This window comes from Python bivittatus, unplaced genomic scaffold, assembly GCF_059951505.1.
Source record: "Python bivittatus isolate LINGU-HERP-01145 unplaced genomic scaffold, Pbiv_v1 ctg000080_np1212, whole genome shotgun sequence".
NCBI lineage: Eukaryota > Metazoa > Chordata > Lepidosauria > Squamata > Pythonidae > Python > Python bivittatus.
Window position 1 is genome coordinate 88,568,932 of NW_028277035.1, and position 15,827 is coordinate 88,584,758.

The following is a 15,827-nucleotide window of genomic DNA, read 5'->3' on the forward strand; positions in this document are numbered from 1 at the left end:
TGAAATTATTCTCCCATAAAATAACAACAATAATAGACACACAAAAAATCTGAAGATTAGAGAATACTAACCTGAAAAGGTGGGGAGGCATTTTGTTCACCAGGAATTTATGTAACATGTTGCAACAGGATAACTTAAACACTTTCCAGCAGAAGCCAACAGTGTAAAATCAGTCATTATGAAGTTTGATGCTATAGAATCACTGACTCAGACTAAGGGGGCTAACTCATCACAGACACTGAGCAATTTTAGACAGTTTATTCACTATAAACTATACCAAGTTATCATTTGCTATCTTAGCTGGGAATAATTTATTTGTACATTCATTTATTTATTCAAGTTATAGCTGCCAGACTCCAATGGATTCTAGTAAGTCAAACATACTTTGATTAGATTTTGTGTGAAACCTAATTTTTTTTTTGCTTGGGAGCCCATTTTTGAGTAGAGAAAGCTATAACGGTTAGTATTACAGCCTTTTCTGTTGCAGCACGTGCCTTCTAGAACACCATATGAGATCCAGCTGGCCCTGACTCTGCTGGTGTTTCAGAAAGCCTTGAAAACATGGCTGTTTTCCCAGGCTTGGGAGGTTAATGGGGCCAATGAGATGGATGCTATTTGTAGTGACTGTTGTCCTTAGCTATCACTATGTATAGATTTTTTGTTGTTATTACTGGTTGTTTTCATGGAACTTTTGTTAGCCACCCAGGGTCACTGTTGTGAGATGGGCAGCCACATAGATGTAAATAAATAAAGGTCATTGGATTGTTACTGGTGGTTGTACAATTCCACAAAAACTTTCAGGACAAAGCACTCTGCTGTGACCCAAATTTACTGAAGTCTTTACTTTGGCTTCAGCCTCGCAGCCTGAGTCCCATGCAGCCTTCCACACCCTCAGCTTTGTGGTGCTAAGGACCCGGCCTGGCAAGGTCAGAGCACTAAATGCTCCAAGCTGGGCCACGGAAAGCACTCCCTGAAATGGAGTGGCAGGGCAGTGGGTTTTGCTATAACAGCAAGGCTGACGTGGTTTGACCAGTTGGTGCCGAGGCCTCATGCCAAGCAGCACCACCCATGTCCTCTTGTGCCATGGCAGGTGCTACTTCAAAGGAGGCACCAGGCTTTCCAGGCAGGCGTGGCAGGAAGGTGAGGCTTGGCCAGGGAAGATGGGCTGGAGGCTAGGGAGAGTAGAGACAGCTGAAGAGGTCTGGCCACCCCATCCCATGGTCTCCCTCTGCCAGGCAAGGAGTGAGAAAGACAGCAAGCAAGCAAGCTTTTTTTAGGTTTTTTATCCTGCCTTTATAAATAACTCAAAGCAGCAAACATACCTAAAACTCCTTCCTCCTCCTATTGTCCCCATAACAGCAACCCTGTGAGGTGAATTGGGCTGAGAACAGAGCGATTGGCCCAAAGTCACCCAGCCGGCTTTCATGCCTAAGGTGGGACTAGAACTCACCATCTCCTGCTTTCTAGCCTGGAGCCTTCACCACTAGACCAAACTGGCTCTTTCCTAGGGATTTGGCCAGGCAAGAAAAAAGAAAAGACTAAAGCAAATTCTGCTCAGCGAGAGGAAAAAAAAAAAAAAGGTTTTGGGCAGCTCTGGGACAGGTTTCCTGCACTGTATTATATTAGATATATCTTGAAAATATTACTTTTCAAAATATGCGTTCTGGTTAACAAAAAGCATGGATGGATGGTTTTGCATTAACTTTTTATTTAATGAATGGATGTTTAATGACATGTTGCAATAACCTTAATTTTTGTCTCAGCAGACACATTTATATCAATGCCTGAAAAGGCTTCAGCCTCAGACTAACAAACCTGTCTTCATGCAACATGAGGGAAATGGATAAAAGTTGGTTCTTCCAGCTGCTTGCTTAGTCCAGTACTGACTTGCTCTCAACATGTATCTCTTCCTGGTTTCCTTCAATTTTAACTCTTTACGCTATCCACTTTTACTTACTTGGCTTCTGTGGTGTTCTGAGTTGTTTTAACTGCTACTTTTAAAATGTTTTTTAGAACTTGGGAGAATCTTATATTTTTTTAATGACATATTTTGATGTAAGCCATCTTGGAACATAAGTCCTGAAGAGGGCATATGAATACTTTGCCTAGGCTACATTTATTTGTTTTGAAAAGTCAGGCATTTGCTGAAAGTTTTATATGTGCTATACTTTGTGTCTGTGCACTAAAGAGTGAAAAATGTAATTAGGGAAGAAATATGGTTAAAGGGATTAAAAATTTTTAGAATTATGACACTGAATTCATGCATTAAACTAAGTCATTATGTGGTGTGTGTGCAAACCTGCTTAAGGCTTGTATGAATCCAGCCAACAGCAGCCTGTTTAACAAACCATGATTTATTGTGAAATGAAAACCCCATCACACTGTAGATACACACGTCAAACAGCTCTTCCCCTGAGCTGTGTTTTTGTTTTACCGTTGCCCCATACTCACCCCCCCCAACCCTCATTCAGTCAAGTGTTTCCAGCAAAGTTCAACCATCAGAATCATCAGTAACCCCATTCATTTTATTGATGTTGGAAGCACGCCTGGAGGAGAAAACAGACAGCAGCTCCCTCACAGCTGGACAATACTTCAGAGGATTCTTAAGGATGAGTTATCATTGGGAATGTTATAATTGCTTTTTTTGCCTTTTCTGGTTTATGAAGGGTTGTTCTCCTCTTTCAGGTAATCCTTGTAAATCCTCCTGAAGAGTTTAATTTTTTTTTCTGGAGGCTGCTGCCAGTCATACCAAGGATACCATGATGTCTTGCTACACAAAGCTGGGGATGGAGGAGTCTTGGAAACAGCTGGATGCCAGTTGCTCCAATCCATATCTTGGAAAGAAATCAAGGGAGTGCTAACAGGTAGAAGTCCTGAGAAAGGAGGCACAAGAGAAAATATATCAGAAAGAAGACAATTATTGATCTGGTTCACACCTCCCATCAAGCTGTAATAGAAGGTTAGGAGTTTTTCTTAGCTTAGCATATCCTATGAATCGAGCCACTGTGAGCTTATAAACCATGGCATACAGTGGATAACTTATGGCTCACACGTGGGTCCCAGCATCCCATCCACAACCTCCAAAGCACCCCAAGAACACGCCACTGAAATCTGGCAGCAAAATGGCGAAGGGAGTGGTGAAAGCAGAGAAAGAGCAGAAATGAGTGTGCAAGCTTTCTACGAGGTGAGTCACTCCTATCCTCACCCTTGATGCTCTGAAAAGTCCAAAATTGATACAAGGGCCATACAAACACTCACTAGCTTTCACATAACTCTGTCCCATTTCCCAAACCCAATTTATGCTACTCACCATTGTCTTGAGCTTGATTAATGGCTCTGATTAGCTCCTTATATTTCTTCATACACACCCCTGCAAAGCAAGGGAAAGTGTGTTTCCAAAGCTAGTAAGAGAACACTGTGGCAAACAAAAAAACTTAATAATGAAATACAGGTAGTCCCCATTTAGCAACCAAAACTGGGATTGGCAACTTGGTCATTAAGTGAAGCGGTTACTAAGCAAAACCGTGACTGTGCTTATGATCCTATTTCAGCTTTTCTTTGCTTTACAGACCTGTGAAGGTCATAAATGCAAGGATTAGTCATAAAGTTGCTTTTTCATCACTGTTGTAACTGCGAATGGTCGCTAAACAAGGACTACTTGTTACATCGAAATCAGCGTTTCCAACTTTAAAACATCTATCTTTGGATTTTGTACACACTATTTTGGATATACCCAGGAACAAATACTTCTGGATGCATCTGCCACTTCATTAGTCACCTGAAGTCCAACTGAGGAAAATTCTTTAGAGATCAGTTAGATTTCTACCAGGGACTTTTCTGTTCAGCACTCCATTTATGGACTACACACTCTGGAAGGTTTGCCAGGAACCTTCACTGATAGCTTTTAACACAGCACTTTTAAGATAGTTTATTCTCCTCTGGTAGACCGTGATTAAATAGTTGACTAAACACTTCTGGCTTGGGATTTATTTACTAGAAATTAGCTTGTTATTTGGTTGACCTTGTTTTTAAATAAGGTGCTTGAACATTCAAAGAGAAAAGACAAAAAACAGTTTAAAATACAGTTTAAAAGCCTGAACTGCTTTCAGAGCAATGGAAGAATGCAAAATGTCACTCCGTACACATTGATGTAACCTAGCGCCATCTCTTCTGACTTACAGTTCTCCCCAAATCTCAGTCAGAGAAAGGTCATTTCCACCAGCAGCCACTAGATTCAGCTGCTCATGGCTCCTTGCTGTGATGGACTGGAATGGAGGAAGGGGGGTAAAAATGGTGCTCTCGTCTCCAGAGCAACGCTCTGGAGATAAGCGGAGAAAGCTGGCGCATCCCTAAACATTCCAAAAGATAGTAGAGAGTTGTGCCTGGGAACTACTGGTCAGTCTGAAAAGATTCTGTAAATAAGCACTAGCTAATAAACCTTGCTGATTGAACCTACACGGTCTCCAGGAGTTCCTTGGGCTAGGTCTGACATCAATCTTTTCAGACTGACCAGTAGTTCCCAGGCACAACTCTCTACTATCTTCTGGAATGTTTAGGGATGCACCAGCTTTCTCCGCTTATCTCCAGAGCGTTGCTCTGGAGACGAGAGCACCGTTTTTACCCCCCTTCCTCCATTCCAGTCTATCACACTTGCTTTTGAATTAATTCAATAGCATCTTGGGCCTAACAGAGTCAGCTTAACTGTGGTTAAGATGCTGGACTTTTAGAAGAACGGGAAAAATTATTTCTCACACCATCTATAATGTTATGAACTTGCAGACCTCCATTCAACCTCCATTTTCTTTATTTTTTTCCTAAATTATAAAGCTTTAAGTGCTATGGCCTTTCCTTGTATAAATGCTCCAAGTCTCACTATTCTGGACACATATTTTCTACTCCCTTATAAGTATTTACTCCTTTTTGAAATGGGACCAGCAGCCTACGGCAGCCATTCATTATCATCTTTTCTCTTGATCTCTTCCAACTTTTATCTTCATACCTTCTGACATTCTGCTCCCAATTTCTGGTACAATTTTATTTCCTTCTTCTAATATTCATCTTTGAGATCCATCCTCCTTTCCTGAACTAGCCAGTCACATCCTTCATGTATCTCCACTTCCTTATTCCTCCTATACTGCTGGTAAATCCCTGACCTCTCAGTCTACCCTGTTCTGTTCACACACACTCAAATCAAGAGGACAAGTACAGTATATGTCCAATAGCTACATAGAACTCTGTGAATTCTGGACAGATTTGCATTCAGGGAGTTCATTCTGTGTGCTATGTATTCCCACAACAGAAGAGGCAACACGTGTCCTATGGTTTCCAACTTAGGTCCTCAGATGTTGTACTAAAATGCTATCATTCCAAAGCCCTGGGATCTTGCCTGGAGAAAATGAGAGTTGTAAGATAACACCCGAAAAGCCACAAATTGGAAGCAATGTGGAAATTGGCAAATTGGAAGCTGAAGTGCCACAGCCACCCAACTGGGACAGTTTCTAAAGCAAGGTTTTGGAAAATACTGCAATTGCTGCAAATGAATGCAAATGTCGTCAGCAATAACATTGTGTATGGAGTCGGGGGAGAGCAGAAGTAACCAGAATAGTTAGACAAAACCAGTAAAAAAAAAAGAAAAAAAAGACCATACCTGGGGAAGGCATGAAATGCAATAGCTGGCTTACCTGTATGGATTGGGTCATATATGATATTCGTGTGGGGGCAGATAAACTGTTCAAGAAGCTTCACATTCTGTAAGATGAAAGGGCATGCCCAATTTTACTCATCAGTTGGAAAAGGAAACATAGCTTATACAGCCATTTCAACTATTTTGTTGCTGCCTGAATACCACTATAGCAAGATAGAACAGAGTTGTTTCTGCAGCGGCATCAGTGTTTGAAACTTCCTGTCAAAGTTTACCCTGTTAGCTTCTGAGTGCTATTGCAATTGTTTTCCACAAAATTTCAGTGCTGCCCTTATAGTCTTTATGTCCAGCTGTTTCAGCACTTTCTGTATTTTTATATTATTTGTAGCGTGCTTAAATATCTATGGAACATGTCTGAATCTTTACTTTGGAGACTTTCAGGTAAGTTAGATATATTTCAACAAAAATGTAAGGAAAAAAAACACCACTATTCTTACCCTATAATCCACAAAAAGATTTTGATCTCTACAGATGGGACAGGGATTCCCGCAGATATGATCTTTTCTCTGTAAGTACAAAGTTGAATGTTATTATGGGAAAATTAAATAAGAGAATGCTATATATGCCCCATTGGTCAAATGGCCACCTTTAAATAATGTGCCTGGTGTTAGGCACACCACTTTAAGGAACATTCAGACAACTGGAACAAGTTCACGGATGAACAGGGGACTGGAAATTGTCTCATGAACAGAAATTAAAGGAACTATAAATGTTTCACAAAGAAGAGACTAAGGAGAGATTTTAAAATACTATACTATAATATCACATAAAGTAAGATGAAAACCTATATTATCCCAGAATGCAGAATAATGGACTTGTTAATTACAGTAAGACAGAGTCTCAATGAAAGAACAAATAGCTGGTTCAACAATAACTGCCCTCCCCATTCATTCCTCCTGATAGGTTCAAGCAGAAATCCAACCGTCTTCTCTCAGGATAAATTAGTAAGGACTCCTGTACTGAGAAGGGGTTTGAACTCAATGGTCTAAGGAGCCCCTACAATTTCTAGATTAATTAAGCAAACTATCTGCCCCTCCTCTCCCAAATACTCAGATTAGCCTATTCAAAGAGGAAAAATGGAACAAACCATGCTATACTGCATACAGTTAATACAAAATATACAATCTATCACTTAAGTCTGAAATTTCCCTTCAAGTACAAATTACCGATATGCTTTATCTTATCCAACTGTTCATACAATTTTTACTGCTTTTTACACCACTTAACCAATTAAGGGAAAAACAGAGTTGTTGTAAACGTGACTTTTACAATGTTAGCATATTATTGCTAAATTTTATAATTCCATATTTGCTTCAAGTCCAGTAAAACACTTTTGAACTAAAAATGACCTGGAAGTTGGGGTGCAGGAGAAAAGAAGCATGTAAACTAAAGCATGGTTGATTGGCAACAGAATTTGGTGAGGTGAACCATCAAGACTTCCATTAATCATGATAAATTGCATCGATCTTAGTGGGTTACGTCTAAGTATGACATGACTGGATTTATACACCGTTTCACTAAAATAGCACTTGCGAAGTCTTATTACATTGAGTTCATGAGTTTTCACATTACTGTAACTATTTTTCTAACGCTCAGTTCTCCAGGTTCACCGTCACATACGTGAACAGAATGTACTCACAATGCACATCTTCCGGGTCTTCTGTGGTGGAATCTGACCCTTGAAATTACGCCTGTATCCAAACCAGACAGGATTGCTGCCATATTTATTTATGTATTCTAAAGAGGAAATGACAAGAAAATAGAACTACTCATGAAGCATTTAATTATTTTACAAATGTGCTCAGTATACATATACAGTAGCAACGAGTTACTGTCTCATGAACACTGTCAACCCTTCGATGTAGGTCAGGTCAGGAAACAGACACCTCAAGGATTCCAGGAGTGCTACTTTATAGTTGTAGGGTATAATGACAGATTCTTGAAAGTGTGTCCCTTTGCCCCCTCTTGTACCAAACAGAATCAAGCTGGGTTATTTTAAGTTTCTTTCTTATGCTTCCTCCTTTCCCAGGACTAACTTGTCCAACTTTCAATTGTTTAACAGTTGTAACAGTTAATTTTGGTGTTAAGTTAGACTGCTAAAATGAAATAAATACTAATTCAAGCTCATTAAATGAATGCATCTTAGATGGAAATAATAATAAAAAAATGGAGCTTCACCAATGTATAGCCAGACCTGATGTGATCTTATCCATATGAGTTAAGAGTCTTATACAGGAGGGCCCTGAAAAGACCATTGCTAGAGTTTGCTGGATGAATCCATTTTATAAGTAATCCTGTACACCTAGTCTCCTGTTTGATCTTAGGGTACAGGAAGCATTATATGAGGATAGGCAATTTTTCATGACTGTGTAACCAGCTCCAAACTGATGCTCACTATAACAACAGAAGGGATTACTTTATACTAAACAAGACCACCTGCCCACCTAGTGCCATACTGTCTTGATTAGCCTTGCCAAATTTTGAACTAGGTCTTCCCTTTTTCCAGCTTCATCTGGAAGGAAGCCAAGGAGAAATGAATAGGCTGAGCTCCAAGAGATGAAAGCAACTGACACTAGGAAAACATGCTGAAGCTAAACAGGTTTGGGAACTGCCCAAAAACTCTTTTAAGTGTTGTTCCAGGAAGAAAAAGCAGATTGCAATAAAACTGACGAATGTGGAACTTTTGTCCAATAAAGCAGACTCTCCACACAGGTCCCTCTCTACGGCCATCTCTCCATCTTTCTTAGGTACAGCCCTCCATGACAGCAGCTTTCAGCTTATAAATATGTAAATATGAGCAATGAAGCCTCCCAAGGATTTATGAAATCCTAAATTTACCTATTTACCCATAATTGGCTGCGCTTACTAAGACAAACAAAACACTCACATTATGCTTTAGTGGACTGTGTGAAGAGAGAAAACAAAAAAGGAAACACTGAAAGGTGTCTACCTTGGATTCTGTCCTCCAAAAAAGCAGAGGCTTCACTACTGAGACGTGAAGAGATAAGGAACTTGCCCTAAATACCTATACAGTAGGAATGTGCAAAATGTTCTACATACAAACCATTCCGTGCATGGAATAACTGGTTTTAGTGATTCATCCCCAAGCTTAAATGTGTGTCTGAAGGCTTTTGAGTCCATATATGGAAACAGGGCTGTTGTTTTGGGTCAAACCAAGACCACTGGTGGTGATGGCTAACGGGAAGTTAAGGATGGAGGGGAAGGAAGCTGCTGGGAAGATTAGGGTAGTGGGTGGGCTGAACTCCATCTGGAGCCTGCCCCTTACTACTGAGACCCCTGCAACAACAAGCAGGCCCACAGGTCAATGCAATGGGCGACTGATGGAAGGGAAGATGCTGGGACTGGCCAGCAGCATATAGCACGCTGGGAGCTGCTAAGGGGAGGATGGGAAGAAAGGACTGACATGCACCAGCCTTGCCCCAATGCACCCTATAAAATCACCCAGGATCCCTCCAGATTTGTTTTGTGTAAAACCTAGAATAACCAAAGGGTCCCAGGTTTTGTTTCTCCCACATTGTGGCTCACCCAAAACGATTTGACAGAACATCCAGAGCACAATGCCTCATTCCAGGTTCAAAACAAAACATGTTTTCTAATGTGTACATAACCTACTTTACCACATTATTTCACCCTAAAAGCTAAGAAACATGTCTTTAATACAGAAAGTATTTGAATGAGTTGTGTACTCCAATACGTTATTACATTTATATCCAGATACCCTGGCTTTTCCTCAAGAAAATTAGGGCAGCATGCATGATCCTTTCTCTCATTCACATTCTTTTTCTCTCTGGAAGAACTCCTACCTCAGGCTAAGTGAGGAGTTTCGGTTCAGATGTGAATCTAGTTATTTACAGTGTTGTTATTCCAGATTGAAGAGTTCATATAAGCTAATTCTGATGAGGGCAAAGGTACAATTTCAGTGATCTTTAATTATAGGGTTGCTAAGCAGAAATCAAAATCTGTAACTATTGTGGTTTCTGCTTGCTTGTTTTTATTCTATTTTTTTACTATTTTGCTATCGTACGGTCTGAGTACATTTAACACGTTAAAAAACCTCAACTGCAACCATTATCTACTTCTGTTGCTGTAAAGGCATCCTTAGCAATATGGATTCCTTTCCTACTCATGTGGTGCTGTACTAAGATAACCAGTTCTGAGAAATCTTGTAAACATGAAGAGACTTAGTTCACACATTATGGTAAACCACAGTTGTTTAACCATGGTTTGTTACCCAAACCACATCTGGGTGAGTTTGCACAAAAACACCAACCCAGAACCAAATAAACTGCATTTTTCATCAGACTCTAGACCCACGCAAACCCTTCCCTTCTCCCTGCGTTCCAGGCATACCTTCACTCTCCAAGTATTTCCATGGCATTTCTTTATAACGTGAATCTATCTCACGATCAACAGGCTTTGTGGGCTCCTCTTGGTTGACCTCTGTGCAGTAAATGCGGAAGGACAATTGCTCAGGTAGCAGGAGGGAAGTAGTGGCTACATGCTAGGAAACGAAGCAAGGCAAGACAAGTACTAAATACAGGTACCAGCATGGCTGGCAGTGACATGGTAGATGAAAGAAGCGGAAGTTAAAAAAACCAAACATTCTAAATGAGGTATTCAGAAACTGAGCAGTATCTCCAATGGGGTAGGCAACCAGTTGCCCTCCAGCTATGTTGCAGTAAAGAGATTATGGATACTGAAGCTCAAAATGCCAGGTTGTCTCCTCTTGCTTACAGTTTCTGTTGCCCTGTTTGGCTAATCAATAGCAATATGTTTTTTCTTATTTAACCTTAAGGGTGATCAATTCCACTTCACTGTAATTACTTTATTTATTGTCCAGGAAGCACGTAATTCTGCCATTGCAAGCCAGTATGGTATAGTGGTTAATGTGTAAAAGGGCAGACAAGCCCCTCTCCCCATATTCACTGACAGCCAGCCACACTGACCACCAGGAGGCAGTATGTAACTGGTGACATCCTCATTAGGAATTCTCAGATGTACACAGCCAGATCAGTTTCAGTCGGCATTCATGGTGACTGAGGCTTAGCTTGAGATCACATATGCAGGGACTTTATCCTCAAACCACTCCCATCCTACTAGACAGAAAAAGGTTGTGTCTTTTTAAAATGAGGATAGAAGCTGGGAATGGAAGCTAAGAAACAGATGCATTCCATCTCTTCAGCAGCCTCAGAATTAAATGACTGGAATCGCCAGGGATCTGGAAGGGAAGCCTTTAAATAAAATGTGTACAGAAGTCAGAAATGGTGCTACTGGGCTGCTCCTGATTTTTTTTGCTACTAAGGCTGTCTTCCTTCACTGTTTCTGGAAAGCTATCTCTGAAAGGATAGGTAATAATGTGTCCTTGTCTCATCTTTTGTTTCTGGTTTTATTCTTTGTAGAAGCTCAGTAACTACGCTGTCTTTGAATTGGAAGCAGACCAATTCCTTTATATTTTTCTATAGGAAATCCTTTTGAACAATCTTATATTTTTATCTCTTTTTATATTTTTATATAATTTTTTAAATATTTTTATCTCTTTGCTTCTAAAAGTTTTACGAGGGATTATTTTAAGCTAAAAAGGAATTTGTCCTTTTATAATATAATATAATATAATATAATATAATATAATATAATAATATAAATATTCTCTTTTTTGAGATAGACAAATTTCCCAAAGAGAGTAAGTCTTGATTCTATTAGTCACACACCTCAACTCTATCCAGCCTGTCAGCCCTTCAAGGTAGTACAGACAAGAAACCAAAACCATGAGTACTAATACAGGCAGTCCTTGACTTACGACCACAGTTGGGACCACAATTTGTCGCTAAGCAATGCAGTCATTAAGTGAGTTACACCCAATTTTTTACAGCTTTTTTGCACGGCCGTTAAGTGAATCCGGCTTCCCTCATTGACTTTGCTTGTTGGAAGCACCCTGGGAAGGTTGCAAATGGTGATCATGTGACACTGGGATGCTGCAACTGTAAATACATGTCAGTTGCCAAGCCCCCAAATCTTGATCACATAACTGCAGGGACGCTGCGATGGTCATAAGCGTGAGGATCAGTCGCAAGTTAGTTTTTGCAGCACCATCTTAACTTTAAACAGCTGCTAAATGAATGGTCGTAAGTTAAGGACTACTTGTATTATCCTTACTATAAAGTTACAGAAACAAAATTTGAAAGCCTGAAAGCACTTCCCCTTTCCCCTGCCTTTACTTTCTAGAGAACTAGAGAGGGTCTCTTCTGAGACTCTTACTCCACCCTAATTCCTCCTTTGGACTCAGAACATTCATTGTCCAGGCTGTCTCCCAAACTTATTCTCACAGCCCTCATCCAGGAAGTGGCTCTATAGAATTTATTTCATTTTTATCATCTTTTACTTGCCAGTAATGGCAGGAAGATGGTGGGAGCCTTATTTTTCTCACACATTGGGATTTGAGAGGAGGGTGTGCCAGCTGAGAAGTCCCCTAGAAGATAGATGATGTAAGTGAGAACTACCAAGCTGCTACTCCAACAGGGAGAGGGATGGGGCCAGGGTGTGAAGACCTAGAGAGCTTCTATAAGAGGGAGTTTGAGAGCTCCATTCAGCCATGCAAGTACAACTGGAAATTTTTCAATCAATCCAATGTTATTCAGAGTTGGGTGCAACCATAATCAATCAATTTCAACGCAATTCTATACATATCTGTGGAGTTCTTGGTGCTGAGCTTGGTTGTTTGTTTGCAGATGTTTCATTACCCAACTAGGTAACATTGTCAGTGCTAGTGAGTGTGGGGTTTACTCCCTGTTTATGTATAGTTTCTTGTCCTGCCAGTGTTGGTGGGGGTGTGGTTTTCTCCTTGGTAGTTTCTTGATTAGGGTATTGTTTTCTGCTTGTTTGCCTGGTGTTAATCCCTGCTTATCTGGGTGTTGGGTGCTAGAGAGGATATGTTCTGGTCTTTTTGTTTCTTTCTTAGCTTTTTTTATTGTCTCCTTTGAATGGTGTGTAAATGATTTATTTCTATGTGTCTACTGATGACTGATTTGTCTGAATGCCAAGCTTCCAGGAATTCCCTAGCGTTTTTGGATTTAGTTTGGTCTAGGATGCTCACAGTTTCCCAGTTGAAACTATGGTTGAGTCTGTCCATGTGTTGTGAAATTAAGGAGTTTTCATTGTGTCTTCTGACTGCTAGTTGGTGTTCATGAATGCACTCTGTTAATCTTCTGCCTGTCTGTCCTACATAGTGCCTGTTACAGTCCTTACACTGTATGTTGTAGATGACTCAGGAGGCAGGCAGAAGACTAGCAAAACAAAGTTTACAATCATTACTATTATCTATAAGCTGGTAAGCAATAATATTTACAGATAGTAGCTTACCAACCCTAATTGGGACCAGACTTTCCATTGCTAAGTGATGTGGTTGTTAGGCAAAACATCATGTGACTGCACCGCTCAGTGACAGCAGTTTTGGTTGTGGTCTTAGGCAAGGACCTCACGCTTAAGCTCACTGCCCTGCTGTGCTCACCTCCGCTTCAGCTCCCCCCACCTGCCTATCTCCCCCATCTCTGCTCTTTTGGCCACCCTGCACTCCATTGGCCCTGCTGACCTTCATCATCTTCTTCCTCCCACTGCTGAGGCACACCCGGCATGGCCCTTTGCGAGGTGGCTGCTGGCCGCACACAACCTCAGGAAGGCTTCATGCAGTCAGCAGCTGCCTCGTGAAGGGCGAGGCTGGGTGTGCCTTGTCAGCAGCAGGAGGAACAAGACCATGAAAGTCAGCTGGGAGCGACAAGGGCGGCAGAGTGCAGGGCAGCCAAAGGGGCAGAGATAGGGAGGATAGGCGGGTGGGGGTAGTGCACCCTGCCGTTGTAAATGCAAGCAGGCTACCAAACACCAGAATTTTGATCACATGACTACAGGGGCGCTGCAATGGCTGTAACTATCATTTGTTCAGTGCTGTCATTAATTCAAACAGTCGCTGAATGAATGGTCATTAAGCGAGGACTACTTGTACAACTATCACTCCCAGACAGCATATATCACTGTCAGGAGATGAACAGAGACAAGTCCAAGTTATTTATTTACTAAACTTCTATGTTGTTCCAATACTGTTTGACTCTAAGCAGCCCACAAACTTCCCAAAATAATAAAAACTGAAACACAACAATCTACTAGTACAACTTTCCCAATACTGACGAACCCTGCCCAGAGTACGCCGCCTAGAGTCACTTTTGTGTTGTATACCGTGCAGTCACTTTTTTGTGAGATGGGTGGTTATATGAATTTGATTAATAAATAAAAATAAATAAATAAACAAACAACCACCCATATATATCATCAGAAGAATGAGAGATAGCTACCTTCCCCTGTTAACCATGGGGAGGGGAAGTATTTGGAGTTCATATTATGAGACAAGAATCCCAGACACAAAGACCAGCTGAAACAGTTCTCTGCGGATCACAGCTTCCCACCTTGTCCCTAAAAGGACAGTGGTAAAAATATTTATGCTGCAACAACAGAACCAAGAGTTATCTATTGTACTTTGAAACGCGTGCATATCTGTAACAAGCTAGACAGTTTAAAAATGTAGCCTCTGGGAACAAAGTTCTGTATTCTAGAAAGCAAAACTTTATAGTTTATTTCAATAAATATAGGCTGGGAATCAAAAGGAGACTGATTTTAAAAAATATACAAGAAAGACACAGAGATTGTCTACAAAAATGACATTTTAACAGCATGACATAGGCAACATATTGTTTTAACATGAAATTAGAATATTTATTCTTCCTAAATATAAAAATGAAACTATGAACACCACAGCTCCTTTAAAGAAAGAGGAATGACCAGTTTAGAAAAAAGGGATGAAAGAAAACCACTGAGTTTAAGAAATAAGAGACCTTCGGCCTAAACCAAGGGTTCCCAAACTTTTCAGCTCATCGACCCCTTCAAGAAGTTTCAGATTGTTCATCGACCCCCAAACGTTTATGATATGAAAATAATTTAATAAATATTACTTTAACTAATAGTACTACGAATAACATCGATCCTTCCGGGTCAATATTGACCACTTTGAAGAACTCTGGCCTAAACCGTCACGCTAAACATACAGTATTCACTTTCTTAGGAGCAAACTTTAGACAATACTTCACAAAATTTACGAGAATATACTAGCAGGTATATTAGCCTGCGCAGCTAAATCCTCAGCCAAACTAGTGATAATGCAAATAAAAATACAACATGGAATTTTTGTAAAAAATTACTACGGCATCCTATTTTTAAAAAAAGTTATTCTACCGTATACGAATCAACCTATTTTAAAAAAAAGGAAGCGTCCTCTTACCCGGAGCCCGCAAAACCTATTAAAAGCCGCGCGGGCCGCTGAAGAGGCCAAGCTCCCACCCAGCAACATGGCTCGACTGGAGGCCGCCATCTTGCGCGGCGCACAAACAGTGCTGCGCATGCGCCATTGCGCCCCATTTTTCAAGGTCACCTTGAGAAAACCTCAGGCACTTCTTCCCGCCCTGACTCCAAGGACAGATCATTTTAATTAGCTATTATCTTCAGATAACTCCAGAAGCAATCACACATGTGTTGCAAGCAAATCTCACAATTAATTTAAATAGATATTTGTTTCTACTTCGGTACCTTTTGCTGTTGTTGACTCGCCCAATCCTCCCCCCTCCCCCCACATAAAACCGCACCGGAAGCCGCCGAAGCCAACGGCGCTGGTCCTTACTGCGCATGAGCAGAACGGTTATTCTCGGGCGGAGGCTCTGCTTTCATCGACCAAACTATGCGCATGCTCAGTCTCAGAGACCATCTCGCCCTCTCGCACCCAGCCTCCACGAAAAGGAAACGGTAGCCGTGCGCGTGCACGCACTTAACGACGACAGCCTGGCACCCTCTTGCGCATGCGCATTCCTGATCTCCTAACTGCGTCACAAGCTTAATCCACGTTATTTTTTAATTTTTTGCAGACCTTTGGACTGCATTTCAAAATAGAATTCGAACCATGTGCATTGATATAAATTTTATCCCCTATTTAGGCTAACGCGGCGACCCAATTGGGCGGGGCAGACGGCCTAGGCTTTGTTCTTTGGACGCATCGCGCGACGGTAGGAGGAGG

The 15,827-nt window shown here is 41.0% G+C and overlaps 1 protein-coding gene across 2 annotated transcripts; it reads right to left on the reverse strand.

Moving 5' to 3' along the window:
* Nucleotides 1-394: 394 nt before the first annotated feature.
* Nucleotides 395-15,183, reverse strand: MRPS18B (mitochondrial ribosomal protein S18B). Of its 2 annotated transcripts, none has more exons than XM_007439733.4 (7): nt 15,042-15,183; nt 10,073-10,223; nt 7,341-7,438; nt 6,139-6,207; nt 5,682-5,748; nt 3,311-3,370; nt 395-2,873 (listed from the first exon to the last, which is right to left on the reverse strand). In XM_007439733.4, exons 1-7 carry the CDS (start codon nt 15,159-15,161, stop codon nt 2,659-2,661), a joined length of 780 nt encoding a protein of 259 aa, XP_007439795.3. In that variant the 5' UTR covers nt 15,162-15,183; the 3' UTR covers nt 395-2,658. The 2 variants fall into 2 exon arrangements, with proteins under 2 accessions (XP_007439795.3, XP_025029886.1); XM_025174118.2 differs by lacking the exon at nt 15,042-15,183 and adding an exon at nt 13,308-13,402.
* Between the last annotated feature and the right edge of the window lie 644 nt (nt 15,184-15,827).